Here is a 27,597-nt window from a genome sequence, read left to right as displayed (position 1 = left end):
TGAATTTGTCAAAAATGTACCTGTTGCTTGTACATTCGTCCACTGTTCCATGGTCCAGCTGCACTGTTGTTGTTATTAGTAACACGTTATTCACAATGTTTTCCCCCGAGTAAAGCATTGTCTCCTCAACAATACTGTTTTCTTTGTGTAATGTTTAGGCCTCACGTTCGCCACCCGCAGGCCGCCTTGATGTATATCACGCCTCGAGGTAACATTGACTTTGTAAATCCCTGAACTCAACCCGGCGTCGAGGGTTCAACACTACGCCTGATGCCTGCCTACGGATGTTCTTCAAACAGGATCTGTCCCTCGGTGATAAGAATCCCAGGGCCGCTCCGATTTTCTTCCAGATGGAGGAGGAGCGTTCCGCCATTCCCACTACTCGCCTCCCGAAAAAAGTAGCATCATCAGGTACATTTAATCACTCCAGGGACCATCTTTCGGATTCTGATCCTCTGTCTGTGGAGGTTCGGCTCGACGGAAAGAGAATGAAAGGGCAAGTCATCACGCCGCGTCATCAGTCAAGGGTGCAGTGACGAGTTGTTACTACTTTTTGAGTCAGTAACATCTCGTACTTTTGCCGAGTCACCCATTGTCACTATGACAGCGCGCCCGGTCCAACACTAAGCGCCCAGTCTATCGTAAGTAAGTTTGGCAGATGTGCTTTCCCATCGTGGGTCCTTCATATAATCATTTTCTCACCGGTGTACAGTCTATTCGACGGGTATTAGGGTTCCAATAATATCCCGATGGTCGTTCATCAGCATCATATAACCTAGAAGATCTTTGGTGATTCATGAGACCGTCTGTCGAGTTTCAGTCTCGTAACGAATTCCCCGAGGACGAGGCAACCATATGGTGGTGTATAAGGAAGGCGCGCTCTGATCTCAGTTGGTACCTGGCTCCCTGTACATACGAAGCGGCGTACGATGCACGTCAGGCTTCGTCAGCGATGAATTTACGGCTGTCCCCGTTCTGGTGGTCTAGCCCAGGTGTACTGGGTGAGTGGGCACGGCTATCGTTCCGTTGCTACATGGCAACTGATTGCGTAGTCAAGAGCCTCGAGCACGCAGATTCGGAAGGTGATTACCCGTTTGGGACATGGTGATCACCAAGGGTATTGTTTCACGGATGATTATCACGTCGCTCGCCATGAAGTCTCTTAGAACAACTTCGGAGGGAAGAGATGGGGTTGCAATAATCATGGGCGCGTCAGATGGATGGATGGAATATGGAAGCCGGTGGCGGACAACCACCATCCATATGTTTGTATGGCAGATATTTCTCTGTACCGCATCAGAGGTGGTACAGTGGTGATACGTCGAGTACTTGAAACCAGAGTTGAAGTGTGCATATGCACCGACTTGGATATCAGCTTGTTATCTCCCTTTCCGTAAGATATATGCCTATTCACACATTTTGGACGACGAAAGCAAAGCGCGAGCTCAATAACATTCAAAAGAGACTGCATCTAGATATTGAGCTTGGTCCTCCTCCAGTGACGCCGCTTAGCATTGTACTATCGCAAAAAAAATCAGCACCGCAATAACAGACAAAACAGAAATGCAAACCCACCTGGATTTTAGTATCAGTTTTCAGCCGGAACCACTGAGGGATTGGGCGGTTCTGACGTCCGGCCTTTGCCAGGATTCTTTTTGTGCGGAACGTCTTTTGGGAAGGCTACACCAGAAACAAGGATTAGTAGCGTTCGAGCTCATTCACAAGGCACTCACCATCGTTGGGTGTCGTGGAGTCGATGTTTGTTGTCGTGGGAAAATCCTGTGATAGCCTGTATAGCTGATGTAATCATTATCCCACGGATCCCTTTACGTCATTGTGTGCTGGAAATCCAATTTGACCACGACAACCATGCAGCTTGGTTGGTTAACTTGTTTCTTCTTCATCTCGTTTGTGCTGGCTGTTGAGCCACCGAAGGAGTTGGAGATTCGTACGACTTACACTCCTGAGGAATGTACTGTGAAGGCTGCGAAGGGGGATTCTATTAGAGTCCACTATGTGCGTGATACTGATTCCTACAAGTTGAGTGGAGGACTGAAGTATTTCTGCAGACTGGAACTTTGCTCGCGAATGGGAACAAATTCGATTCGAGGTTCGTGCTCTGATCGACGTGAAGGATAATGGTTCTTACAAACTCGAGCGTGTAGTCATGACCGCGGTGAACCGCTTCCTCTTACCCGTGAGACCTTGTCTCGTTGAAGGAACGCCACGTATCTGATGCAGCGGTCTTCTTTCCCAGTTGGTGTAGGCCAAGTCATCTCAGGATGGGACGAAGGTCTCCAGGGTATGTGCCTCAACGAAAAGAGGACACTCATTATTCCCTCGCACAAGGCATACGGTATGTTTCCTGTACTTTGGGCTCTAAGTCCTAGGTTTATGTTCTTCTTAGGCTCTCGAGGATTCGGAAACATTATCCCAGCCAACTCTGCGTTGGTGTTCGATGTCGAGTTGGTTGGCTTGGATTCCAAAGGTCGTGATGAGCTCTAGCCTTGAGGGCGTTCTTTCATAGTAGCTATGGATACGAATCAGTACGGTTATCGGTTTCTGAATATCGCGGTATAACCCTTCCACAGCGTAAATTTATTAGTTTGTATTCATGCAGTGCATGATTTCAAAACTGAAGGGCTGGGAAGATGGGATATTGTAATGGATTGCGAGCACTCCTACCTCCACGATAGGTTATGACTTTATGTGCTTCAAGTTCATATTTTTGGAGCGGCGCTTTTGTGGTGATGATGAAGGTCTGGATTGGTGACCCGCAACACGCCTCGTAGTGGGCGAAGACGCGGGGGTACAGTACTCTACTGCTATGTATGACTGTACCGCTACTCGTTGTAATACTAATCTACTTGTCAACTCTATGGTATGTAAAACTCTCGGGTAAAATTCTATGTAGCTTCGTGTGTTTTAGGTGTCTATTCTTCGTTGCGAAAATCATTGTCTAGGGAAAAGAGATAGGGAATAAATACAAATAGAAAAAGAGTAAAGGAAAAGAAACAATGGGGGGGGCCCGGTAGCGCTGCGATGTAGTGTTCTATCCATCATCCTCTTCTTCATGCGGCTCTGGTTCATCTTCCCAGAGCGGCATTCCCACCTCTCGCCTTTGAGTTCCGGTCTTTGTAAAGGCTCCAGACTCCGCTAGGAACCTTGTGACCGCTTCGATGCCCTCTGTCGTGCCCAAAAGGTCGCACATCACTAGATTCTGTGATCCTTCGCGTAGGATCTGTCGATGGTCGTTGTATCGTGGGCAGGATCGTATGATGTGATCTCGCGTTTGTAGTCGCTCGCCGCATTCGCAGTCCGTCGCCTCTGGGATGTTAAACAGTTCGTAGAACTCGCCCATGTGGGCGTGCCCTGTTCTACACTGTACGAGCCTTCCGAACACCTCGCGTGGTGTCTCCTTGAACCTCTGGGTTGGTTTTAGCTGTGGTTTGAGTCGGTTTGCGAGTCCAAAGCGGCCAGTAGGGCTTGTCCTTTCCCACTCCTGTACCCATTTCTTCTGTACTCGTTCTCGCATCCTTCTCCTTGCGTTTGCATATGTGCGCTGTCCCATGTCGAACATTGTACATGCCTCCTTCGCCAAAGCGTCCGCTTTTTCGTTTCCAGGTATGTCCTGGTGGCCGGGTGCCCATGCTACCTCCAGCGATGTTTCTTCGTCCTCTTCCAAGAGCTCCATGGCTATCTTGAAAAACACTGTTGCATGCTGTTGACCTGGTCCCCGTTTGGGACGTATAATGGAGTCAACTGCAGAGGAGTTATCGGCAAAGAAATGAATGTGACGTACGCTTGGGTGGGCTGCACGCAATCGTTGTACATTTCGTGCGGCCCACGCTAAGCCTATAAGCTCTGAGTCATACACCTCAGCATGGGGTCCTGTCCCTATGCTCTGTGATGCGACCACTTTTCCCTGAATCATCGCTACCCAGCTCGCTCCTGTCTGTCGTTTGCCGTTTAATTCGAGTAGGGAGCCGTCTGAGTATAACAGTAGATGGGTGTCGTCGAAGGAGAACCTCCTTATGTAATCTCGATGTTTTCTCGCAGCGTCCTCTTTTGATTCACCGCTGACTGGTAATGAGGTCTGAAATCTGTTTCCGTATTCTGTCAGTGATTTCTCCCATGGGGCTATTGGGAATAGTGAAATTCTCTCATCCTCCGGTGTTAATATTGACTCTAGCTCGCCTAGGAAGGTTCTCCTTGTTGGCCTTTCTTTGTTTCGTCGCATTCTAATTGGAATGTCGGGCTGTATTGGCGGGTGTGCTCGTGGTGCCACACCACCTCTCCAATCTTTGTCTGTTAGTCGCTGGATGATGGGACTTGTTTCGCTGAACTTGCATATCCGTACCGCAAACCTATCTCGTTCGAGATCCAGTAGGTGCCGGATGGGTGGTATAGACGCTTCAATTTCTAGAGCAACAATCGGTGTTGTTCTGAATGCTGCGCAAATCAGGCGTAGCGCTCGATTCTGTACTCGTGTAAGCATTTTGATATGAGATGCTTGCCGTTTTCCTTTCCACCATATAGCTGCTCCGTACGTCAAAACTGGGAGAACACATGACATATAGAGTTGTCGCATGTGGTTCTGGCTCAGTCCTCGTACGGTGTTTGCTAGCATTCCAAGCCCGTTTACCACTGACTCTGCCCTTCCCACCATCTCCTTGATGTGAGACCGGAAATTCAGCTTTGCGTCAAAGAAGAACCCCAGCCATCTTGTCGATAGCTTTGGTGCAATTGCGACTTCAGTCCCAGCCGTTTTGCCAGGCAGGATGATTGCCGGAAATGGTGTGACCCCCTTTTGTGAGACGAAGTGGCATAGCTCTCTCTTGTCGCAGTCTAAAGAAAGGCCAATCGACTTGAGGAGATCCGATGTATTGTGATACTCAGCTTTTAGGATGGCGACGTTGGTCTCAAGGCTTTTTGAGCTAACCCAGATGTTGCCATCATCTGCGAACATGACTGTCGTCGGTTTGGTGTGCCACTGGGGGTTCCTTGAAAACCATGCAGCATCTGGCTTTAGTGGTGGTTCGGGTGGTGGTACTTCTGGTGGGGTATATCGCTCCAGAATCTCTGCTGAGTAGAACGCTGATAGGATTGGTGACACCGGGGATCCCTGGGGAATTCCGTTCATCACTGGTTTCATCTGACCTCGCTTGCCATCTAGGCACACCGCTGCCTGTCGCTGCATGAGGAATGAGGATACCCATTTCACGGTTGGTAGTGGTATGTGTTTACGGCGCAATTCCCTTAGTAGTCGTGCATGGTTGATAAAGTCAAAGTAGCCTGTAATGTCAAACATCAGTGATGACGTGACTAGTCCTCTTGCCCTTGCTGCCTCGATATCATGTACGAATGTGGCAGCTGCATCGATTGTTGATCGTCCTGCAAGGCCTCCAAACTGGGTTGGTGGTACCAGATTTCGTGTTTCGGCCCAGAAAGCAAGTCTATTTGCCTGTATGCGTTCGAGGACCTTTCCCAAGCACTCCAGCAGTTGGATGAGTCTCCATGCTCTTGGCATACCATAGTCCTTCTTTCCAGGTTTTCTTAATGCAAAAGCTATAGCTGTTTTCCATGGCATTGGGTGGTAGCCCATGGCGGCGCAGAGGTGGATGAGTGCAATGATGAAATCTTCGCATACATTCCATGCCCACTGTAGCAGTAGGTAATTGATCTGTGATGCACTGGGAGCAGAAGTCTTTGATCCGGCAAATAATGCTGAACGTACCTCTTCCCTGGAGACATCATGGTATTCTATGTCTCCCGGGTTCCTAGTTTCTAGCTCTGGTTCCTCGCTATCTGGCAGTTCTGGAGGTGGTTGGAATAACTCATCTCGGATTGCATTACATTTGTCCTCGTGTGTCACCGCTGGTGTCTCCCCTTCGCCTCGGCTAATTGCTGGTGAAGGATAGTTACGTTCTGTTTTGTACCACTTGCTGAATCTCCATATCTTGTCTGTAGTTGCTTCTGCAAGTGTCTCGTCCAACCATTTCTTCTTTGCTCGTCGGCATATGCGCTTGAAAAAGTTCTGTGCTTTCTTGATCTCCCTTGCGATGTCCAAGCTTATGCAGCCATGTTCTGCTTTGTGGGTTCGTTGCGCTTCTCGCAATTCCTTCACCTGTCTGCAAGCATTCTTTGTCTCTCTCCCCCACCATGCGCATGCATGTGTGCTTGGTTTCCTTTTGGGGACCACATTCTCTGTGGACTCTTGGATCAGCGTATGAAATTGGGTAACAATCTCATCTAGTCGAGATCGGTCCATGGATTCCGACGTAGCTTGTTTGATCTCTCTCATGCTGTCAGAGAAGCCTCCTATTTTTATCTTGAAGTCTTCCTCCCATTCTCCCGCATCAGCATCTTTTAGGTTGTATTGCTCTCCAAGCGCATTTTCCACCACTTCCACGTCCTGATCGATCCTCCAGAATATTGCACTGTGGTCCGACGTGTACGAGGATTCAGGATCTACTCTCCAGTCTACCAGGAGGTTGCCTGTAATAGCTGCAGCATTGGCGAATGTCAGATCTATGACTGACTCGGCTCCATTGTTGCTTCTGGAAAAGAACGTGGGTATTCCCTTCATATTCATCATCAGTAAACCTCTCTCTACCATCCACTCAACAAGTCCCTCTGCCCATGGGCTCTCCCGCTGTCCTTCCCGTGACCATAGGGAGTGGTGGGAGTTGTAGTCACCAGTAATCACCATCGGAACGTCTCGGTCAATGGCGAGCCTCTGTACTCTGTTTAGTGCCATCTTGCCATTTTCATCTCTGTCCATTGGGTTGTTGTACAAATGGACCAGCCATAATTTTGTTCCTCCTTGTTGTACGTCTAGCACCTGTATATAGGGATCTGTCGCAATGTCTGATCTCAGTGTTACCGTGAGGTCACTGCGCTTTCGAACAAAGGTTATTACTCGTAGGCGCTCCTCCTCAGCCCCAGCTGGGAGTATTGCCTGCCATTCCTGGGCATTCATGCTCGCCGAGATCCACTTCCCATGTGGAGTCTTCCACCACCATGGTTCTTGAAAAAGAAACACATCAATTGATTTACATAAATCTGCAAGCACTGCTCGCATGATTAACGATGACCGTGAGCAGTTCAACTGCATGAAGTTCACGGGTTTCGTACGTGTTGTCTGTTGGTGTTGTGTTGTATCATTCATTGGCTACTGCGTGGTTGTTCTGGGTCACGTATGTCCTCGATGACTTGTGCCAGTGAGCTTCCATTGCTACGTTGTTTCCATGACAGCTGGAGTTGTTCAGATTGTATCTCTGGAAAAACAACTTGGAGCGTAGCGATGATTTCTTTTTCAGAGAGTATATTATTCGCGTACCTTCTGCCAGAGGTGGGTGGGTCAGCTTCTGACTCCGTCCCAGCCTCTGTGGCAGGATTTGTCTGCTTTTTCCCTTTTCGTTTGCGAGTGACCTTTCTCCAGCCTCCATTCGCATTTCCAATGTTCCCCACTGGGTGTGTTGGTTTTGGATCTCTATGATCTCCCAGCCTACGGATCTGGACTGGACACATCCGGTCATTCGCTGCATGGTTTGCTTGTTCCCCGTCTTTGCAGTTTGCGCATCGCCTGTGCATACAGACCGTTGCCATCTCCCCTCTTTCCAATGCCTCTCCCCTTGCTTGTATGCACCGTGAGCATTTCTCTGCGTGTTCATTCTCGTGGTGGTCCTCCGCACACAGTCGGCACCTTGCTGCTGCTTTGCATGCTGCTTTCCGGTGGAAGCCTTGGCATCCCTCACATTGGATTGCCGGTGGTTTGTCTGTAAACTCCTTCACAATACACGATGCCCAGTAAAGCGATACGCTTCTCCTCTCCATCGTCATGTACCTTGCATCCTCCTCTTTCTCGAAGGATACAACTACCGATGATGCATACTTCCCTTCTTCTATGAGTTTTCCCTCTGGTCTCACCCATCTGAATGCTCTGATTGTCCTTCCCCGTATGTCAGGGTTCTTCGCTATGAGCTCCTGTCTGACTTCTTCAGCTGTCCGGATTCCACTTCCATCGACTATCCCTGTCTTGACGCCGCATATATGGACCGAGAACCATTTCTCGTCTGGGTATGCTTCTACTTCGCTGTGTCCTGGGAACACAATCTGTTTGAAGATATGTGCATGTGGTTCTAGATCTGCCACTCGCTGGTCGCTTCGTAGGTTCAATATGCAGCTATTATTCACATTGAACCGTACATGGACGACTACGAACTCCTTCGTCTCGTCGTGCTTGGCTAGTTCTTCATTGACCCTGATGGCGACCATTTCGGGTTTAGGCCTTTCATAGTCTATCAGTAGTTCTGGCGCTCGTACGACCATGCGGCATGGGTTGTATGGTCTGTTGGGGTTTTTGAGTGTCGATGCAGGTGGTATATTCTGTGTCGTTGCCTTAGCTGGTCTCACGGGACGTGTAACATAATGCATTGCTGGTGTTTCTGTGTTTCCTCCTCTATGTATACTCGCGGTTGCGGCAACAGCTGCGTAATTCGGAATGGGTTTAAAGGTACGCACTTCTTCATTCAGCATCCTTGTCTCGCTCTTCCTCTCCCTTCTGTCCAGCTCTATCTGGCAGCGTTCAAACTGTTTCATCCTCTTCTCCATTCTTTCCTGCTGGTTGTACACCCGGTGGAGCATCGCATCGGTGCTGATCGTCTTCTCTCCCGACATCATCACCGTTAGCTCGTGTGCTAGAGCCTGCGCTCGTTCTCCGAGTCTCCCTTCGCCTGCCGTTGCTCCACTCTTGGTGTACTCCTGCACGGCCGTGATGGTATCCTCCATCAGTTCTTGTAGCTTTGCTTCGTTTTCCCTAATGTTCATGCTCGACATGTGGTCACTCCAGTTCCCCACCGGAGTCCCGAAGAAGTCATCATCGTCCCCTTCCCAATTCCTTTTGGATCCTGTGGAGGAGTTCGAGTGCGTTGGCGATGTGCTTCGAGAGGGTACTGCTCTCGGGCGGTCTCTGTCGTTCGGCAGGGCCATTTTCTTTTTGACGTGACCTTGTCTTGCTCTAGGTGTCTCGTTCATGGGCTGTGCGATGCGATCTTTGCTTTTCGTAGGTGTAGTTTGTATATCTTTTGTTATGGTACCGCCTACGCTAGTTTCTACACCCTCCATCGTCGCAAATTTACCCGTGGGAAAATTAGCCAGATGGTGGTTTCGGATCAAGGAGCGGTGGGCGCTTTTGTGGTTAAGCGTGTCCAGGGGCTAACCCAATTTGGACATTGCGTCATGCCTGCACGTGACGCACGTGGACTAAATCGATTTCCTGAGAGACAAAGTAACCAATAGCGCCTTTTCTCTCATTTCTATCACTTAGATCTCAACAATGCATGCCATACAGGTATTTCTGTTCCTTTTCCACATGATATTCCCGTCTCATCGGGCATTTAGCAACAATTATTCGCTGTCCGAGAATATCTCAGTCCAGTGAGTGGCCTAATGTCTTGCTTGGCCCAGACCTGATAGGGCTATCCAAGGTATTGAAAGAGAGTAAATTCAAGGAGCATGGTCGTATCACGCCTGGTCAGCCCTGATATCCCTATCCCTTTCATCGACACAAAGGCTTATCGGAGTCATACAGAGGAGTTTGTGGCGGCGGGAGACTTTCTGGCGTACAAGTTTCCAGTTTGGACATGGTCAGTGCGATCCAAGCGACTAGGCGAGCACAACTGAATATGGTCCCTCAGGGAGAAAGGCGACGCCTCCAAGACTCGCGAATATCTCCCAGCCGAAAAGCAATACCTCGTAACACGAGGCGTGCCCTGCCTCCGACGAGCGACTTCACTAGCATACACCGACGCCGATGAAGACGCGGAACGATTGCTATCCTTTGGCGACTCTTTCGCTTCGGCTGATGAGAAGGACGAATGGGTAGAGACTCACGCGGGGAGGAAGCCCAACACGGACTCTGCTGCCAACCCAGGGGAGATCGACGATATCCCAGATCTGGAAGGCCCCGTCGCGGGGCTGTCGCTAGACTCGTCAGCACCGGGCGAGATACCTGATCTGGATGATATTCCAGATATGGAGGAGGAAGGGCTGGAAGAGGGCGACGAGGCTACCGCTGCAGCCCCCGCTGTAACAAAGGCATGCGTGACCAATGCTAGGTGTGTTAGTGAGCCAGACTTCTGCCAAGTTTTATCTGACAATATGAAAAGCGAAGTCGAAGTAGCCAACGGCAACCTCCTGCAGGTCCGGACTTACGATGTGATGATCACCTACGACAAGTATTACCAAACACCCCGAATCTGGCTGCTTGGCTACGATGAGAACAGAACGCCCCTAACACCACCTCAGATATTCCAAGATGTTTCTGCTGATCACGCTCTCAAGACGGTGACCATCGAAGCTTTCCCACATTCCGCGACGTTGCAAGCTGCGTCGGTGCACCCATGCAAGCATGCTAGCGTGATGAAGAAGGTCATCGAGCGTATGAATAGCAGCGTCGTCGCGGAGCAGCTGGCCCAACAGAAGCTGGTGCCAAAGGAAAAGAAGAAGTGGTTCGGGAGGAAGTCGAGTGGTGGTAAAGATGACAAGGTACTCAGTGGCGACGAAGAAGAGGTAGAAGGAATGCGGGTAGACTTCTATCTGGTGGTATTTTTGAAGTTCATCGCTTCGATTGTCCCAACGATTGAGGTGGATTCTACCACGTCGTTCTGAGTGGTTTGTACATATAGATTGATACCCGATGATTTGGGAGTATGCTCGTTATTCAGTGTCAGAAGTTTATGTCAATGTATCATATATTTACTTGTATAATTCGTACTGAACTTGGTATTCGATTAAAGACTGACAAAGCGATAACAAACAAGTCCTGCAGGCTGGCCACTGTAAATATAACGTCGTGTACACTAAATTTCATGAAGAAAAACAGATTTATTAACAAATATATAGAGTATGAGTACATTAAGAGAGCTATGCTATGTATCGTCAATGGGAGTCGCCTGCAGTCCAACCCAGTCAGGCTAGTAGCCCGACGTGTTGACTGACCGATTCACAAGGTGAACGAGCATCAGTCGTCCTTCTGTATTCTGAGAGACTCCAGGCTACACATGACAGATGGTCAACGCGACTAGCCATGTTTATGTGCAGTAACACAGATGTCAAGCCACTGCTTTGATGAAATCGAAGCAAAAGAACGTGCACATGACAGTGGGGTAGGACGATTTGAGGTAGAGCCGACACCTAGGTAACGCATGATATCATCTAAAATGACTGTTCTCCTGCTGGAAAAACCCTCCAAACGGAAGGCCAGCGCTTACACCGCACCTCCCTTGCCACGCAGCAGTTTGACATGACTGCTATTGACCTAATTCGATGCGTTCTTGAGACTCGAACGGGACGAATCCGCAAGGAGATGACCTATAATGCCATTTAAAGAGATAAAATAGTCAAAAGGAGATACATACAGGATGGGTTTCGACGAAGTTAGACTAGATAAAATCCCACAACTTTTTTGATCCAGTATGTTCATGGTGACGCGATGACATGCCAATTTGCCAAGCGTTCGGGCACAGTATCATCTACCCATGTGATAAACTCATACATTTCCTCAAGGAACGTCCATAAACCTCCATAAAAATGAGTCCTTTTCGCTCAATGGAAGGAAGAGCGATTCTCACCCAATGGTCTTCGCACTGCCGTTCCGAACCTGCGATTGATGCCTCCCACATCGCCCTTCGTCTCCGTAAGGACACCATGACCAGAAAACCGCCGGACGCAATTCAGATACGTCGAACGCAATATCAAATCCTTGAACGGGGTCGCTCTGACGCATTTGGACAACGTTCTGGGTGCCATAGGACGAGTGATAGCCTCCAGAAACATTTCCCAGTTACTGTCAGCAATTCTGCCATAGATATAATCAGGCGCCGGGTTGTAAGCAGCGATTTCCCAGTCCACGGGTAAGACACTGAGCTGCGTGGTTGCTTGGTCAAGTGCTAAGGATATTCGAGTCCGAACGATTTGTTCTTGAGATAATATTAAAAGGGTCCACCATCTGTCTCGGACGCGATACGTGATTTCGAGGAAGATTTGAGTGATATTTGGAAAGCACTTGCGAAATCCGATGAAATTGGGGAGATTGGATAAGATTGTGTATGGCTCCTGTGTGGCTTCCTGATTTGTTTCAACTAGGTCGACATGACAGGTAATCGTACGAGTGGAATTGGGGAGATGAATTCGGTAGATCAGAGAGTCGTTGTTGCGTATAATAGAACTGAGATAGAAAAGATATGCATTCGTTGGAACGAAAATGTCCCGGGAAGCGATGTATGCAAAGACATCCTTCCAGAGGCGGTTGATGAGGGGACATGTTTTCATGAATGTAATTCTATCCTCCGAGGGGTGTTCGGAGTACCAGAACTCTGAGATAATGGCGTGAACGAGCTCAGGGGGGAACTGGTCGAGCATAGGAGAAGGAAGGAAGGAAGTTGGTCATTGCCCAATTGGGGCGAAATATCTCCGACGTCGCAATATAGAAAGATACTCTCTCTGCTCCTTCCCTGAAAAAAATGCTTTGGGCACCCTCCTCGTGGGAGCTCATTCTTGGCTTTCGTCGCTCCTTACATACATCACTAGGAAATGTAGGTGGGATGACTTCTGCACTTCATTCTTGAATCTCTGTTCTCATACAAAGGATTTTAGATCTTCCCCCGTCCCTACCAACAACAGCGCCAACGCACTGGCTCTCTGAAAATGAACTTAAGCAATACATCCCTCCTCTGATGCGCGTAGGTTGGTGCCTAAGATGGTCTACCAAGCTCAAATCCTGTCAACTCTCCTCGGAGTTTCCCATTGCCGGATACAAGACCGCTATGCGGTTCATGAATGACATATCTACAATTGCCGATGAAGAGAATGTGAGAAAATTGGGATGATGTGTTACTGTTCTAACCCAAATCTTCTGGCCAGCATCATCCTGAGCGGATCGGTTTCGCTAGCAAACGTCTTAGCATCTCCGTTCAGACGCACAGCGCGCTTTCACCGCCGATTTGTCTTCCGGGGAAAGCTGAGAATGAGCATACACCGTATAAATATCCTGGAATCACCCTTCGTGATGTGCGTTTCGCAATGCTCGTTCAAAGACAATACGCGGAGAAGTATCAGCCAAAGCCTCGGAAACTGCGCGATACTCCTGAAGTTCCCGGAGTTTTGACTGATGGATCACTTTTGAGGAGTATCTTGGAGCGTGCGGGTATTCCTTATGCTACGGACTAAGCCAAGGCTCAGTGCTCAGGTCGCCGCTTGAGGCGACTCGACTTATGGAGGGGTATTTACTGTACTCTCCTACGGTAGAACTAAAGGATATCAGATGATAATAATATATTGTCCGTGTCACTAGGTACAAGAACGCCAGCGCGACATAAAAAAATGTTCGAACTCTAATCTACATCTGTTGTGCGTGGATCGACCCCGCGTTTACCGCGTAGATTCATGACACCACCAACTACCGAGCTCATCATATGGCCGTAGAAATACGCCGCGCGTGACAAGACAATTTGTTCTATCAACCCGCGAAAGTCCGTAATCATTAATGCCCATGATATTTCTGGATCAATCATCCGTCTGTCTGAGATGGTAAGGAGGTCGTCCATGAAAACGGCCCCTTGGTTTCGAAATTCTTGTAGAATGGTGGCGTTGCGCTCATCCGTCGCGACATAGAACCTATGTGGATTTTGTTGAGCCGTAGTATATACAAGTCAAAATGGAATGAACCGACCAGTCGTCCGCAAGTGGTGGTCCCCGACTGTACATCTCATAGTTTGGACCAGGCGTATCTGGCATATCATAGGTCCGCAAAACTTCCTGTCGTTCATGTAGTGACTCTATCAGTCGTCTTCCGTTTGCCAGATGTTGCTTCACTCGGTAGATATGTCTTTCTGGAGTATTCTCCATGACGAAGTTGTACCTGACAACTACAGGAGTGGGAATGTTAACTGTGTAATAGAGGTTACAAAGGACAAAGAGCTCTTACAGTCACCACGACGCATATGCGCTGCCATCCATAGTCGCCCCCCTACTAGATCGTACATGCGTTGAACCATCAGGTCAGCAAGCGAGATCACAGCATCGATCTGTCGTATATCATGGAGGACAAGATGGAGGTACTCGTTCAATGCAAGGCGAGTTGTAAAGCGCATGCCGCCCTAAGGATTGTGATCAGATGCGAAAACTCATGGCTTCAGCTTATTTGGGAAGAACTTACTGGTTTCCGGTGATGGTGCAATGGACCAGAGAGTAGTAGTACTTCTTCCTTCCGCCCAGAAAAATCATCCTGGAATCCACGGATAGCGGAACGGCGTGCGAATTGCTTCATTGGTTCTGTAACGGTTTTGCTCAATTCCAGTCCCTTTCTTGGGACACCGTCAGCATTACGTTAGTATACGCTAAGCAAAACAAAGCGCTTACACAGGCTTGAATGTATGGAGGACTTCCCATCCGTGTTCGATCATGACCCTCTCCAGCTCATGATCGTCCCAAATATTCACCATTTCTTGAGTTCGATCCCAGTCTAGGGCGACATTCTGGGGCAAATCATCCTCCAAGGTCGCGTGTACCCCACTAGCCTCGTCCTCTCGCTTCCGGGCCTTGATTTCCTCTGGTATTTTGTCGACCCTCATTATTTCCTGATCATACCACTCATTCTGGATGACATATAATTCAGGTGTCTTCCCCGTAAAAATATTCTTGACATCGCTGGCATGGTACCGATCTCTTTGCCACTGTCCATTGGAGGCTTCGGTCGTAGGGTCGATGCCATGTAGGCGAAGGTAGTCGGACACGGTGATGACCGGGTGATTCTCGCGGAGGTGAGTGATATTGATCATGAGATTTATAGGGAGCACCCAACCCATTTGCTCCTCGATGGGGAGCTCGCGCCACTCGTTGCTTCCTAACGCATCCCTTGAAGAGGCGTGCTGTGAGCGTTGATTATCAGACATGCAGGAAATGATGCACACCCTCTATTAACCATGGGAAAGTAATCGCCACAAACTTTGCTGCGGCATCAGGCCATCAGCAAAGGAAGGTTCAGGATGGAAACTCTCAAACTTACACGTCATACTCGCAGCCTCGCGCGTAGATGAATGAAGGCAAAATAAGGGTTCGGCGGAGAAGTTTAGCTTGAAGCAACGCTGCCTCTATGATATAACGTATCTGACCTTGATAAGCAAAGAAAAATATTAAGCGCAAGGATCCTACTACTTACATTATTCCATCCGAGGTTCAGGCTATAGTCCCTCGCTAAGAAGCCTTCCGTCGACGAAACAAGTTCCCTCAATGCTTCCAAGCTCAAATGCTCGATATCAGGCAACAGAGAGGGAGAAATGGGAGTAAGTTCAGAAACAGTTTGACTCTTGGACTCTAGTTGTGGTTCGTTGTGGGTGGAACATCCGGTACGGTGATGGTCACCCAGAAGTTGCAGCCTTGCAGTTTTCGGCGTTTCTCCGCCGTTCTTCACGTAGCAGAACGCATTATAATAGAAGATACCGGCAAAAGAAAACACTAAAATGAAGACGCTCACGGTTCCGCAAAGACGTGAAAGCAAGGAAAGTCGTAAGGATCGTCTGTGGGCTACCGCTGGCCCAGGAAGGAGAGTCATGGAAGATTTAACGAATGGAATAATGTAGGCTTGCCAACATGGAGCTCGGCATACCATTATATATAGCCTGCCGATATCAAATCCATGAGTGAAACAATCATCGAGTGGATTCCGTGTTAACGTTGATGGAGCTGCTTTGGTAAGGGTAATTGATTTTGGCACCATAGAAGCCGATCAAAGGAGCAGTGTATTCCAGGCGAAGGTTCGGGAGAGCGGCGTAGGCAAGAGACACGGTGACTTGTAATAAAAGCTATTCATGGTTCGACGCGATGTGCATGAACACTGCATTTTAGATTTTCAAACACATGATGTTGACAACGTGTGTGCTGTATACTGGAGAGGGCTTTACTAGGTCACCAATATCGTCAGTCGCGGTGTCTCACCTGAAAGCATTAACCTTGGTCTGTGATCCGCGCCATGGGCAGGAACCGCCAGCCTGCATTTTGCCCTTGAGGCGATCACCGGTCTGCGAATAGGGTGACAATGAATGTATACAAGGTGTTGATTTGCAGCCACTTCGTTCCCAACAACAAATGTCAGTAAAAGGGAGAGGCAAGATTCCTTTGGTGCTGCGGATGTCAGCGTACTCCGCCGCACTGGCTGCAAGCCGACATTGCAATATAATCACCAAGGAGATTTTTGAGTACCGGCCACCGTCAGCGAGGTTCGCGTCGAAAGGCGGAGTTAACGCGAAGGAGATTCAAGGGTTTCATGCTCTAGTCAATAGGTCTTACAACCTACGGTGTTACATTTATATGGTACTTTGGTACGTTTGGTTGAGTCTTTTCCAATGGATTAGTTGAATAATCCATATTTTCAGCTAAGGACCTGTCAAGCGTATTAGCTGATAGCAGTAGATTAGTTGAATAATTTTATGGAGGTGTCTATGCCAGGCCCCAAGAACGACGTAGAACTTGAGCCATTCTTTGGATTCCTAGCGCCATATCATCTTTCTAGGTGGTAGGTGAGAAAATGATGAAATTTAAAATTACCGCACTTACCGTGGTCATCGAAAACGCTATCCGGAAGAAGATAACGCCCTGTTCTCTACCGGAGGTTGCGATCGATGTCTTTCCCTTTCCTTGCCACGGGCTGGAATGAATTGAGCATCGGCATGTTAGATGAAATGCTAATTCTCACGTATAATACGATCCTGGCGTGAGCAAAACCTGTTCAAAGCTATAAGCGATATACATTTACAGAGTGACGTTCACCAACCTTTTCGTCAGCCAGCTCCTTCCATATTTTCCTTTCAAAAGCTGCCTCGGGATCCTCGTCGCCGGCTTCAGCCTTAACGGCCAAGAAGTCCTTGTTCTCTTTCAGATACAACTTACACCACAAGAACATTCCGGCACGCGGAGGGACGAAACTGAACAACCTAACACTCGTACCCTTGCCGTAGACCATTAGACCTTCGTCACTCGTCCCCGCCTTGATATCGAATGCCTCGCCCAGAGCATCGCATATCCAATTCCTACGCACTGCATACTCACGCTTTAACCCCGATAGTCACTTCAAGTACCCGCTGATGCCCCAAGACCGCAGCAGTTCTGATAGAATTGCCTGGCTCCATCCCGAGGGTGTCTGAGTGACCACCTCTGTCGCGCGAAGTAAGCGTTCTGTGAAAACAGGATTACATGTGAACCACCCGACGCGGTTTCCAGGTGCAAGTGTTTTACTAAAAGTGTCGAGGCGAATCACACGTCCTTCCGTGTCAAAGCTGAGGAACGTGCGTTCCAGCGAGCTAAGGAACAACGATTCATCGTAAGAAGGAGCAACCGCGTGGCCATTTTGTTTTCCGTTTCCGAAAATGTATTCATCGAACTGGAGAAAATAATAAGGGTCGTCTTCCACAATTATGATGTCTGTTTCGCTTTTGAATACAAACAGAAAATAAAGGTGAAAACTCAGCCGGCGTACCATATTTCACACAGATAGCATAAATTTCTTGTTTGCGACGGGCAGACATGGTACAGCCGGTAGGATTTTGCCCCGTAGGAACAGTACTACAAAGATTCTCAAATATGCCAAGATTTGTCCGACAAGCACTTACTAAAGAACATGAGGGCGTTTGACGCCTGGATGATCCGAGTCCCAGCTGCGAAGTGCGTCCTCTAATGCATCTGAGCGCATGCCTTCGGCATCCATCTCAACTACAAACATCGATGCCATTAGTGCATGAAGGAAAAGACGAAGATATTCGTACTTGGAACACCGCTGCATCCCATCGGTATCCACAGCGCCTGCGCAGTGGGATAAGTCTGCTTCTCTACGAGTATGAAGTCCCCCATCTCACTAAATCAGACCATTAGAAGGAGCGCCAAAGTACAGGACAGAAGCATTACCAGAGTAGGTTGACCACTTTACTCCAAGCATCCGTACTACCTTCATTCAATAACACCTCAAAGTTTTTGTAAGCAGGACGAAACACGGTACGCGTAAACTCGTGCGTGAAATTGAGCAGCCACGGAAGTCCAGTACAGGGGGCTAATGGAATCTTTCAATTCGGAATTCGCGCCCAGGGATCATAATATACGTACAATACTGCAGGCTAGTCGCTAGATTCACCACTTGACCGTCATTCTTATCGTCTTTGTGGATGGACAGATGTATCAGTTCCCGCGAAGCATTGGAGTGCAAATCGACGTTGGAGGAATACACGTTGGCCTCTAAATCGACGAAAGGGAATAGAGAAGGGTGAGGAAGACCTCCCGCTAAGCTAACCATTCCATCAACAGCCATATACTTCATGATGTCTATATTGTCACGTTAGATAGCGAAGAACGCGTGAATGGCCATGACGAACGCACCCTTCAGGGGACTGGGACTTCGGGAGAGGGACAGAGTGTTCAAATGGTGCCGCAGATCAATAGCCTCCATTGTGTATACCAAAGGGTCAGTGAAACAACGGGGTTCTGCTTTGCTAGAGAGACTTTATGGTCGAAGGAGAGGTGAGTCAGAAGAAAAATCAAGATCGGAAAAAGATAGTTATGAAATTGTGTCATTCGGAAATCCGGGGTCCGAGCCGCGTGCTCGCTTTGGATAATTGTTACGCTTCCATCTGGAGTCAGTGTTGCGACCCCGCGGCGGTGACTTCCAAGCCCAGTACTTATGTGAATGCCGATCAGATGACATTCCTGTGGGTGCCTGTAGTGTCGTCAATGACGCAGCCCTCGTTTGCAAAGAGAAAAACACGTACCGCTGGCTCCACAAAAGATTCTATCAGAAACATGCCAGCATAGACGCCCAAGGCCCAGAGTGTTATTGTCCTATCTTAACAGCAGTGGGCCCTGATTGCTGAGTGAGCTAGTTGAAAGAAAAAAAAAACTCCCAGAGCTAAAGATCAGTCGATAGTTTTGCGAAATTCTGATCCGTGAGCGACTTTGTATTGAAAGGCTCCACTGTTCCGAAGCAAAAGGTGGAGCCCCAGAGTCCAGGCAACTGAAGGACCGAGCGGGTCTCCACTTGGACGTGTTTCGACAAGGAGCAAGGAGGTCCCCGACTTTCGGCGCCTATTTGAACAGGACGATGAACTAATCAGAAGATACATGGCGAGACCGGAATTCTCCAGATAGATGTCAATGCCAGAGACTTGTTATAGTGCCCATGACCAGCGACATGGACATATCACTGTATCGTCAGTTTCATGAAGCACGCTCATTGCTCTGGGCGCCATACAGAATCAATTTTACAGCCTCTCCTAGGGACAGACATGAACTTCTTTAGTCGACTAAGAACAGTCTTTGAAGACGCGTACCTCATATCCAGCGCCTACATGCGATGATCAGTGAACATCAATGATCAAACGCTTTTGCTTTTGCTTTTTGCTATGACAAGCTTTGAAGTATGTTGAGTCAACTGCGCTTGTCTTACAGCCGAATGCAAAAAAAAGAGGGCTTGAGTCTGCGGGCTTTGAGAAAAACATATAGGCGGACTGTGAGATGGTCAATGCTGAATCTAGGCCTACGGCACTCGTGTTCAATCGATAACTCAAGGGCATTGTTTGCCAGCAGGCAATATTGAGAGTAACAGAGGTCCTTGATATTGTGAAAAAATGGGAAATTATCATTGTTCTGGATGTTCAATATATCTGTCATGCTCAAAGTTAGCGAAGGGTCTTAATAACCTGAAACTGATATATGTACCTCTTTACATCGGAAGCATCTCCATTCTCAGCAAGCCTTCTGTACGCTTCGCTTAAAGTAGTATTTACGTCGTGAATCTTCCGTGTGATGGGCTTGGGAGGTCCTGGAACTGTGTTTTCGCTGCAAAGACGAGGCCGTTGAGTATACAAGCTAACACCACAAAAATAGTCAAAGGATTTACTTTCGGGCCATTTTCCTGTCAATATAATGAACGGAAAAACCTTGCGTGGGCTCCTTGTGCAGATGCGGACAATCGACTCTCCAATGAGGTTCTCCGCACTCTGAACACGGGTGTCTGGGTGGGATTTTATGTCTTTGAGGACAACTGTCGATCTTATGATCAGGGTTATAACACGCCGAGCAAGTCGCGGAAAAACGAAGGTTCCCCTGTCCTCCATGCCAATGATAATGAATGGCTTTCCTCAGAAGACCAGACTTGATGTATGCTGTATGCTGTCGCACTTGTGTGTACCGTTCATCAAGATCTGCGGTTGTGACGCCAATTCTGGAGAGATAATGTCGTTGAACACGGTATGCGAACCGCATATCTTTAACCGTAAAGCACCGGCCAGTGAGTTCGTCGGAAGGGTGACGAGTTACTTGCGTAGAACACAGCTCTATTTCAAGCATATTGTCTGTGCAACTTAATGTTTTAGGCTGATGCTGGACAGGGATCAGTACATCAAGAGAAACACATAGCACCGTACACACACATGTTCATCCTTCGCGACACCACCCACCAGACCAACAAAAGAGATCATCGTTGCATAGTCCGAAAACTTGTACGCCATGTGCAGAGCCCAGCCAAATTCGGTATGCCTCGACAGGGAGCGAACGGTCCATCCAAAGCGCACTAGGTTCGGCATAAACTCTTCCAGCTCTTTCTGCGTCGGTACCATTTTGACCCTTTCCTCAGCAGGCTCCGGAGGTAAGGTTCCTAAGGAATGAGCTAGAGAACCATATAAGTCCTGGGACTTCCTATAGACATCGGCACGCATACCTGTGATGGGCCTTATCGGCTTGATGTAAGTCTCTGTAGCCCATGGCCGTAGCGGGTCGTCGTCATTTTGGTCTAGTAATTGAGGTGCAGGACCATTCAAGTATCGACAGAGTATTTGTTTCTGTAGTCGATAGGGACAGGAAGCTCTACAAGGGCGGTCCTTTAGTCCTGCTGTCGCAGCAAGAAATCGAGCACGCAGCATGAAGGAAATATGTGTCGCGTCGAAAAGAAGAAAAACGTGGGAACCTTTGGGTATTTGATTTGAAATTATCAGAATTTAGCGCTGAAGTGAAATATTCATTTATTTGATATCACGTTCGACGTATCTGAATTGCGTACGGAGGTTTTCTGGCTATAATGTCCTTACCTTACAGAGACGAAGGGCGATGTGCGGGGCATTAATCACCGGTTCGGAAAGGCACTCATTTTTATCGAGGTTTATGGGAATTTCTTGCAGACGTGTATGATTATATTACATGGATGGATGATATTGTGCCCGAACGCTCAAATTGGCATGTCATCGCGTCACCATGAACATACTAGTCGAAGAAGCTATCCCGCTGTTATGAGCATGTTCCTTTGCTTCAATTTCTAAATCACTTCGTCGCTTGACATTTATGTTTTTGTGCATAAACACGGTTAGTTGTGCTGGCCACCTGTCGGGTAGACTGTAGTCCCCTCGAAGTACACACTGACAGAAGCTTGTTAGAAATCATACATGAACATATATATATTATATTTATTTTTGTTCAGTTCGCTGATGTCAAGGAAGGTCGACCTCGACGCGTCACGATCCTTAGTTTTAGAGAACCGTGTAGGTAAAGACGCCTGTGTACGTTTAAATCTCCATCGGTCGATGAGACTGGCAAGACAGTCTGGCAATGGGGAGGTTAGACCAGTAATCAGATGGAAGCAGGCGCTAATCACGTACTCTGCGGCCCTTTGGAAGCCATCCACAAGTACTGGTTGATATTTCTTGAATCCCAGGACCCAAGCTGCTTCTCATATATGTATACGGTGTGGCGGAAGTGTCGGACACCATGACATACCGACTCATGATACGAGCCAGAGTATACCGTAGTACTAAAGAAGTATTCAGGGGACACCAACTTCGCGCAATTCGGTCAGCGTAAGGCTGAACATCCTAGAGTGGTGAAGCACCACGGAAATGTATATGTTCATTCGTGTCCTCCCAGCACAACGTTGACAGTGACGCGGGTTGACGTTCACAAGGAACCGGTCGTAGCGAGCATGGATGAGAATACCGTGCACGGGCCGTAAGAGTTCATCCTGGCCAATACCGATCCAAATGAGCCGGAATGATATATATGGGACAAGTGGAAACAGAGCTCCGAAGCCAAGGATGTTTGGTAGAAAGATGAGATAACGATACACCTCTTTTGCCGCTCCTTCCCTTTCGTCTTCTCGGAGGTCGACGAAGCAGGTAATGGTACGGGTAAGCCGAGGAATGAAGTCATGGTAGATGATAGATTTTTGTGCTTGGGCTATGTCGCATAGATAGTCCAGAAATGCGATATTGGTGATGTACATATCTCGAGAAGCGATAGGGGCGTAGATGGCTTTCCATATTCTATTGATCCGGGGGCAAGTAGTCATGAATGATTTTCGGATGGAGGACGGCATTTCAGAGTACCACGCCTCGTGTATGAGTATCTCTACAAGCTCTGGAGGAAGTGTGGTCATGGTGAAAGAGCAAGGTGGTAGTCACGGAGCACGTGTTGTTCCAAAGTCTGAATCCGTTTTGCCAGTTCAATGAAGGGCTGCCATATATGTATGGAATTTCCCGCTTGCGAGGAGGTGACTTCTAGCTGATGGAAAGAAAGTCCCTGAGTCACCAAACCGATGTGCAGGGAAACGCAGGAAACGTGATACGGCTGAGCTGGGTGGACGAGCTATGGAAACTCTCGTCGTTAGTACACCTGAAAGAAATTTATAGAACGGTGGCCTACCGTAAATTCCCGAACGCCAACCGAAGAAGCAAGGAAAAGTTAAGGAGAAAGTTACTCAGTAGAGAAAGACACAGAGGTCGTGTAGATGGCGCACCATTCACATAATGGAGGAAAGCTAACAGGAAGAGAAAAGTAAGAGAATGAGGGTAGAAAAGATCAGAGAAAAGGCTGACCTTTGAGCAAAGCCAAGGTCATTTGAAGGACCTCCTACCGTTGAACCAAAGCTTGACGACGTTGACGTTGTAAGTCTGCGTGTCGTTAGAGTAAAACAAAACACAGAGAGATACAAAAAAACTCACTGTTTGTAATGCTGTCATTACACCGTCGTCGTGGTTGCGAGTCTAGTTTTCTGCCTTGATCGTCAACCACGACGACGGTGTAATATTGACAGCATTACAAACAGTGAGTTTCTCTTGTGAAGACCAGTGCCGATCCGAGAGACGCCGGCAACTTACTCTTTTATCCGTACTACCACTATGCCGGCTGCTCAATTCTCTCTGCTAGCTCTTCACGAGTATTCAACTTTCCACTGAAGACCTGTCAAATAGAGCGACATCATGTCTTCCAAACTTCGGGAAGCGTACTTTTCAGCGCCATCCCGTTATACACGGCATTTACTGCCGTCGTCTTCTTCTGGCTTTCCCTGCTGCATTCTCCCTTACATCATAATTTGGCGCAGAGACTCTCCGGTTTTTCAAGATATGGATTCAGCAAAGGTGCACGATGGTGGATTCGTTCATTTAGTTTAGGTGAGTCGTATTTTCTTGTTTGAGATTTCCCCTTGATATTGCCTGACGTAGGTTTCTCCTCCCTTGTGGACCTGCACTCCTTCCCCTCCATAACCCCTCCTTCATCGCATCTTTCCAGTCGATTTAGGCCGAGTTTTACGCCAAGATAACCTATCGCTTTCCGGAGAACGAAGGATATGCGGATGTTCGGTGTACGTTCCTCGAACACGTCCATCCCTACGAGGGGAGGGAAGTGTCGGAGTCGGGTATGGATTCCGCGTGTGCAGAGTACGATTCCCTGCACTCATGCACCACCATTCCACCCATATCTGCACCTCCAGTTTTGGTCGTTTAGGGCTCCGTGTATGGAGACGAAGAACTGGAGGTTTTCGCATGAGCTAGGGTAGAAAGGTGAGCGATCGTGTGTTTTTCTGTTACCTCAGACGGCACTGTATTCCAGAACACGACGAATTTCAAGTCTAGGAGCCAAGCTCCCTACGCTTTCTATCACCCCCGTTTAACCCGTTGCGCCTGAGTAAATAACCGCTATGTGAGGAGGACTCGGGGTTGATGCATTGATGGACGGTGTTGGATGGTTGACTCGTTTAGGGCGATGTGAGGACTTGACGAGGTGAGCAGGTTCTGTCGTTCCACTCAATCACGGTGCTGACTTGCTTCTACTGCTAGGACTTGTTTTATTTTCCCGGGTGGGAACCCCACCTTTGCCGAGGGGGTCTCGTTTTTTTTTGCCCTTTGGTGCATGAATGGTAAGCCTCGGTTTCCCGTTTGAATGATTTGAACTGGAGACTACGTTTGGCCGCGGCCCGAACGGGGGACGTCCCCTCCCGTTTGTGCACCAGAGCATACCTTCGGGGTGGGGAAATTATGATCCTATGAAAAATAGCTGAGTTGGACTTGCACTTTTCTGTTTGGCCGTGGGAACGCACTTCGCTCAGATGAAACTTTTCATCAAGTTTCTCTTCTTTTACCGCACGTCCTCGTAGCTAGTCCAAATGCATGCGCATCGCCGCCATTTTTTCTCTTATCGCCCCACCCGTCGTCGAGACTCGAGAAATCGTCCTCTTCGTCGTTAGATAAGCACAGCCACCTGAACCTTATCAAGTCCTTTGGACCAAATTCTCCCTCTCCCGCCGCTTCATATGGAATTATTTCGGACATTTCCATGCATTTCAACCCTTCCTAGGGATTATACATAATATATCATATATATCTTTGTTCAATTCGCTAGTGTCAAGGAAGGTCGACCTCAACGCCTCACGATCCTTAGTTTTAGAGAACCGTGCAGGTAAAGACGCTTGTGTACGTTTAAATCTCCATCGGTCGATGAGACTGGCAAGACAGTCTGGCAATGGGGAGGTTAGACCAGTAATCAGATGGAAGCAGTGCTAATCACGTACTCTGCCGGCCTTTTGGAAGCCATCCACAAGCTACTGGTTGATATTTCTTGAATCCCAGGACCCAAGCTGCTTCTCATGTATGTATACGGTGTGGCGGAAGTGTCGGACACCATGACATACCGACTCATGATACGAGCCAGAGTATACCATAGTACTAAAGAAGTATTCGGGGACACCAGCTCCACGCAATTGGACCAGCGTAAGGTTGAACACCTTAGAGTGGTGAAGCACCACGGAAATGTATACGTTCATTCGTGTCCTCCCAGCACAGCGTTGACAGTGACGCGGGTTGACGTTCACAAGGAACCGGTCGTAGCGAGCATGAATGGGAATACCGTGCACGAGCCGAAAACATTCATCCAAGCCAATACCGATCCAAATGAGCCTGGAATGATATATATGGGACAAGTGGAAACAGAGCTCCGAAGCCAAGGATGTTTGGTAGAAAGATGAGATAACGATACACCTCTTTTGCCGCTCCTTCCCTTTCGTCTTCTCGGAGGTCGACGAAGCAGGTAATGGTACGGGTAAGCCGAGGAATGAAGTCATGGTAGATGATAGATTCTTGGGCATTGGCTATGTCGCATAGATAGTCCAGAAATGCGATATTGGTGATGTACATATCTCGAGAAGCGATAGGGGCGTAGATGGCTTTCCATATTCTATTGATCCGGGGGCAAGTAGTCATGAATGATTTTCGGATGGAGGACGGCATTTCAGAGTACCACGCCTCATGTACGATTATCTCTACAAGTTCTGGAGGAAGCGTAGTCATGGTGAAAGAGCGAGCGGGTAGTCCAGGAGCACGTGTTGTTTCAAAGTCTGAATCTGCCAGTTCAATGCGTGATTCAAGGGCTGCTATATATGTATGGAATTTCCCGCTTGCGAGGAGGTGACTTCTAGCTGATGGAAAGAAAGTCCCTGAGGGTCACCAAACCGATATGCAGGGAAACGCGGGAGACGTGATACAGCAGAGCTGGGTGGGCCACGAAATCCGAGTCCTGAGTGAAAACGGAGACTGAACACGAAGGCCGTGAATCAGAAAACGGACGCAGATACGGTGCTACTATGATCGTTGCTCCCGGGCAGGTAGCTTAAGGCCTGGCAATAAAGCTATCTATGAATTCATTCACTCCTGGAAAAAATACAGCATGCTACACTGGACTCATCTTGTCTACCGCTCCGTCTATAAATTCCGCAGGGCCCCAAGGAATCTCTTTCATCACCTCCTTCACTGCATCATCCAAAGACGGCGCATTCCCGTACACCCATTCCAACTCGCCGCCGTACACCTTGGGAATATGCTCTCGATCCACGAATTCTTCTAGTTTTTCCATATCCGTACCCTTTCCCAGGATATATATCTTGTTTCGTGTTCCTTCGTCAAACCATCCCTTGATCCATCCCCAGATGATCGGGAAGAACGCTGGGGCATTGACGACAGCGATGATGTGGAGCGTCTCTGGGTAGTTGGCCGTGGCGAGGCGGGATGCTTCCTGTAGGTGCGAGCGCAGTGAGATGACGGTGCCGAGGGTGAGAGAAGAGAGGTCGATTATCGTCGTGCATGATGAGACCGTTCGTGTTGGATGGATATGGGTGCATACAGGTAGCACTAACCGAGTCATCACCTCGTACAAGGCCACTCTTGGATGTCAAAGTTAAGATTATAAGAAATGGGGAAAAAACTGAGCTCACATTCTTTGATACCGTCGTTCATGAGGAACAGCATCCAGTTCCTTCTGAATCGGCTGCTAGCGACGCGATATGGTATACATAGAGAGGATTACCATCCTGAATTTTTATTTCATGAAGGCATAGCAACCCGAAATGATTATGAAGGAACGCACCTTATCCCGTCGTCCCTGTCCACTGAGGATAAAATCGCTTTGACGATTCAAACTCATCATCGTCGAACGTAGCGAATAATCTATCCACATCGTGTTTCTTCCTCCATACTTCCGTATCAGAGAACTGTTTCTGAGCCTTGGAGATGTCGAATCGTCTAGCGCGCAAAAATCGGCTGGTGGACGAAAGTGAACGAGAGTAACATTTCAAAATCAAAGGTTCATACAGAAGGGTTACATCACTGTGCGAAGCCTTTTCAGTTTCTGTCACAGGCCTGTACAGCTTCGCTTCGATTAAGGTATCTTTGAAGACTTGCAGCTGCCGCTGCTCGTAGTCGGCGTCACCCATAAGGCTATGATATAAGGACCTCAGTAAACAACAAGTGCCCGCCGCATGCCGGGGGTGTACGGCCTTGCTGATTCTGTACTATCTGCCTACCCTTTTACCTAACTTCCCGTCTACTTGATAAAAAACCTTCGCATCTTGGGCGTATGAGTAGGAGCAGTAGAGGTCAACCAGTTTGCCAAGACAATAGAGCCAGATTGCAAAAAGTTCGCTCACACCTAGCTCCGGTACCGGTCACCTCTCTGCCAGAAAAACATTCATTTTCCATACTGCCTCGTCTTTCCCCTGGACAGGCTTCTTCAGGGTCTCGAATACATTGTGTTCGCCTTTTACAGGCTTGCACCGAATCCCATCCTCGCCTTGCGGCTGATATACGTGATAATGATGGAAGAGAGCAAGCGAGCAGCGCAAGCTGCAGCGAGAGAGGAGAGAATAAGCTATAAAATCTTACTGGGCATGATGTTCTCGCGTATCGAGCGGAGACTTTCCTCGGCAAGAATGTATGCAGGAAAGATAGATCCAGTGTAAAT

General features: G+C 48.3%; 12 protein-coding genes across 12 annotated transcripts; 3 read left to right on the top strand and 9 right to left on the bottom strand.

Moving 5' to 3' along the window:
* Positions 1 to 1,471: 1,471 nt before the first annotated feature.
* Positions 1,472 to 1,736, bottom strand: EV420DRAFT_1623321 (ribosomal protein L39e; the record flags this gene model as incomplete). Its single annotated transcript, XM_060475933.1, has 3 exons — positions 1,472 to 1,519; positions 1,576 to 1,680; positions 1,734 to 1,736. The coding sequence occupies 3 exons, from the start codon at positions 1,734 to 1,736 to the stop codon at positions 1,472 to 1,474; spliced, it is 156 nt and encodes a 51-aa protein (XP_060322812.1).
* A 121-nt stretch (positions 1,737 to 1,857) lies between these two features.
* Positions 1,858 to 2,837, top strand: EV420DRAFT_1586828 (uncharacterized protein). The gene is made up of 6 exons (XM_060474821.1): positions 1,858 to 2,016; positions 2,070 to 2,110; positions 2,166 to 2,197; positions 2,258 to 2,356; positions 2,408 to 2,546; positions 2,592 to 2,837. The coding sequence occupies exons 1-5, from the start codon at positions 1,870 to 1,872 to the stop codon at positions 2,503 to 2,505; spliced, it is 417 nt and encodes a 138-aa protein (XP_060322811.1). The 5' UTR covers positions 1,858 to 1,869; the 3' UTR covers positions 2,506 to 2,546; positions 2,592 to 2,837.
* Positions 2,838 to 7,167: 4,330 nt separating this feature from the next.
* On the bottom strand, positions 7,168 to 9,189 carry EV420DRAFT_1666744 (uncharacterized protein; the record flags this gene model as incomplete). Its single annotated transcript, XM_060478988.1, has 1 exon — positions 7,168 to 9,189. The coding sequence occupies exon 1, from the start codon at positions 9,127 to 9,129 to the stop codon at positions 7,168 to 7,170; it is 1,962 nt and encodes a 653-aa protein (XP_060322810.1). The 5' UTR covers positions 9,130 to 9,189.
* A 12-nt stretch (positions 9,190 to 9,201) lies between these two features.
* Positions 9,202 to 11,163, top strand: EV420DRAFT_1666738 (putative E2-like enzyme). Its single transcript, XM_060478987.1, has 6 exons — positions 9,202 to 9,355; positions 9,406 to 9,441; positions 9,492 to 9,537; positions 9,596 to 9,650; positions 9,702 to 10,121; positions 10,173 to 11,163. The coding sequence occupies exons 1-6, from the start codon at positions 9,341 to 9,343 to the stop codon at positions 10,672 to 10,674; spliced, it is 1,074 nt and encodes a 357-aa protein (XP_060322809.1). The 5' UTR covers positions 9,202 to 9,340; the 3' UTR covers positions 10,675 to 11,163.
* A 321-nt stretch (positions 11,164 to 11,484) lies between these two features.
* Positions 11,485 to 12,426, bottom strand: EV420DRAFT_1486858 (uncharacterized protein; the record flags this gene model as incomplete). The annotated part of the gene is made up of 2 exons (XM_060470454.1): positions 11,485 to 11,585; positions 11,637 to 12,426. The coding sequence occupies 2 exons, from the start codon at positions 12,424 to 12,426 to the stop codon at positions 11,485 to 11,487; spliced, it is 891 nt and encodes a 296-aa protein (XP_060322808.1).
* Positions 12,427 to 12,489: 63 nt separating this feature from the next.
* Positions 12,490 to 13,342, top strand: EV420DRAFT_1586815 (uncharacterized protein). The gene is made up of 3 exons (XM_060474820.1): positions 12,490 to 12,603; positions 12,661 to 12,875; positions 12,928 to 13,342. The coding sequence occupies exons 1-3, from the start codon at positions 12,528 to 12,530 to the stop codon at positions 13,231 to 13,233; spliced, it is 597 nt and encodes a 198-aa protein (XP_060322807.1). The 5' UTR covers positions 12,490 to 12,527; the 3' UTR covers positions 13,234 to 13,342.
* A 55-nt stretch (positions 13,343 to 13,397) lies between these two features.
* Positions 13,398 to 15,616, bottom strand: EV420DRAFT_1280311 (uncharacterized protein; the record flags this gene model as incomplete). Its single annotated transcript, XM_060468199.1, has 8 exons — positions 13,398 to 13,680; positions 13,736 to 13,931; positions 13,991 to 14,162; positions 14,222 to 14,369; positions 14,425 to 14,919; positions 14,976 to 15,014; positions 15,071 to 15,171; positions 15,224 to 15,616. The coding sequence occupies 8 exons, from the start codon at positions 15,614 to 15,616 to the stop codon at positions 13,398 to 13,400; spliced, it is 1,827 nt and encodes a 608-aa protein (XP_060322806.1).
* An 884-nt stretch (positions 15,617 to 16,500) lies between these two features.
* Positions 16,501 to 18,496, bottom strand: EV420DRAFT_1623317 (PLP-dependent transferase; the record flags this gene model as incomplete). The annotated part of the gene is made up of 11 exons (XM_060475932.1): positions 16,501 to 16,569; positions 16,618 to 16,708; positions 16,757 to 16,785; positions 16,835 to 17,090; positions 17,130 to 17,481; positions 17,537 to 17,622; positions 17,670 to 17,769; positions 17,823 to 17,911; positions 17,962 to 18,103; positions 18,157 to 18,372; positions 18,427 to 18,496. The coding sequence occupies 11 exons, from the start codon at positions 18,494 to 18,496 to the stop codon at positions 16,501 to 16,503; spliced, it is 1,500 nt and encodes a 499-aa protein (XP_060322805.1).
* Positions 18,497 to 19,652: 1,156 nt separating this feature from the next.
* EV420DRAFT_1753311 (uncharacterized protein) lies at positions 19,653 to 21,006 on the bottom strand. The gene is made up of 5 exons (XM_060480446.1): positions 20,762 to 21,006; positions 20,475 to 20,710; positions 19,943 to 20,424; positions 19,762 to 19,881; positions 19,653 to 19,706 (listed from the first exon to the last, which is right to left on the bottom strand). Exons 1-5 carry the CDS (start codon positions 20,961 to 20,963, stop codon positions 19,682 to 19,684), a joined length of 1,065 nt encoding a protein of 354 aa, XP_060322804.1. The 5' UTR covers positions 20,964 to 21,006; the 3' UTR covers positions 19,653 to 19,681.
* A 1,187-nt stretch (positions 21,007 to 22,193) lies between these two features.
* Positions 22,194 to 23,101, bottom strand: EV420DRAFT_1586808 (uncharacterized protein). The gene is made up of 4 exons (XM_060474819.1): positions 23,031 to 23,101; positions 22,905 to 22,979; positions 22,826 to 22,846; positions 22,194 to 22,661 (listed from the first exon to the last, which is right to left on the bottom strand). The coding sequence occupies exons 2-4, from the start codon at positions 22,924 to 22,926 to the stop codon at positions 22,462 to 22,464; spliced, it is 243 nt and encodes an 80-aa protein (XP_060322803.1). The 5' UTR covers positions 22,927 to 22,979; positions 23,031 to 23,101; the 3' UTR covers positions 22,194 to 22,461.
* Positions 23,102 to 24,327: 1,226 nt separating this feature from the next.
* Positions 24,328 to 25,464, bottom strand: EV420DRAFT_1586803 (uncharacterized protein). Its single transcript, XM_060474818.1, has 4 exons — positions 24,912 to 25,464; positions 24,878 to 24,886; positions 24,407 to 24,809; positions 24,328 to 24,350 (listed from the first exon to the last, which is right to left on the bottom strand). Exons 1-3 carry the CDS (start codon positions 25,424 to 25,426, stop codon positions 24,650 to 24,652), a joined length of 684 nt encoding a protein of 227 aa, XP_060322802.1. The 5' UTR covers positions 25,427 to 25,464; the 3' UTR covers positions 24,328 to 24,350; positions 24,407 to 24,649.
* A 257-nt stretch (positions 25,465 to 25,721) lies between these two features.
* On the bottom strand, positions 25,722 to 27,100 carry EV420DRAFT_1586797 (CRAL/TRIO domain-containing protein). Its single transcript, XM_060474817.1, has 6 exons — positions 26,949 to 27,100; positions 26,748 to 26,897; positions 26,665 to 26,668; positions 26,573 to 26,625; positions 25,796 to 26,521; positions 25,722 to 25,743 (listed from the first exon to the last, which is right to left on the bottom strand). The coding sequence occupies exons 1-5, from the start codon at positions 27,068 to 27,070 to the stop codon at positions 26,032 to 26,034; spliced, it is 819 nt and encodes a 272-aa protein (XP_060322801.1). The 5' UTR covers positions 27,071 to 27,100; the 3' UTR covers positions 25,722 to 25,743; positions 25,796 to 26,031.
* Positions 27,101 to 27,597: the final 497 nt, after the last annotated feature.

This window comes from Desarmillaria tabescens (assembly GCF_030435595.1).
Source record: "Desarmillaria tabescens strain CCBAS 213 chromosome Unknown EV420scaffold_102, whole genome shotgun sequence".
In the NCBI taxonomy this organism is placed as follows: Eukaryota; Fungi; Basidiomycota; class Agaricomycetes; order Agaricales; family Physalacriaceae; genus Desarmillaria; species Desarmillaria tabescens.
This window is presented reverse-complemented; position numbering and strand designations above follow the sequence as displayed.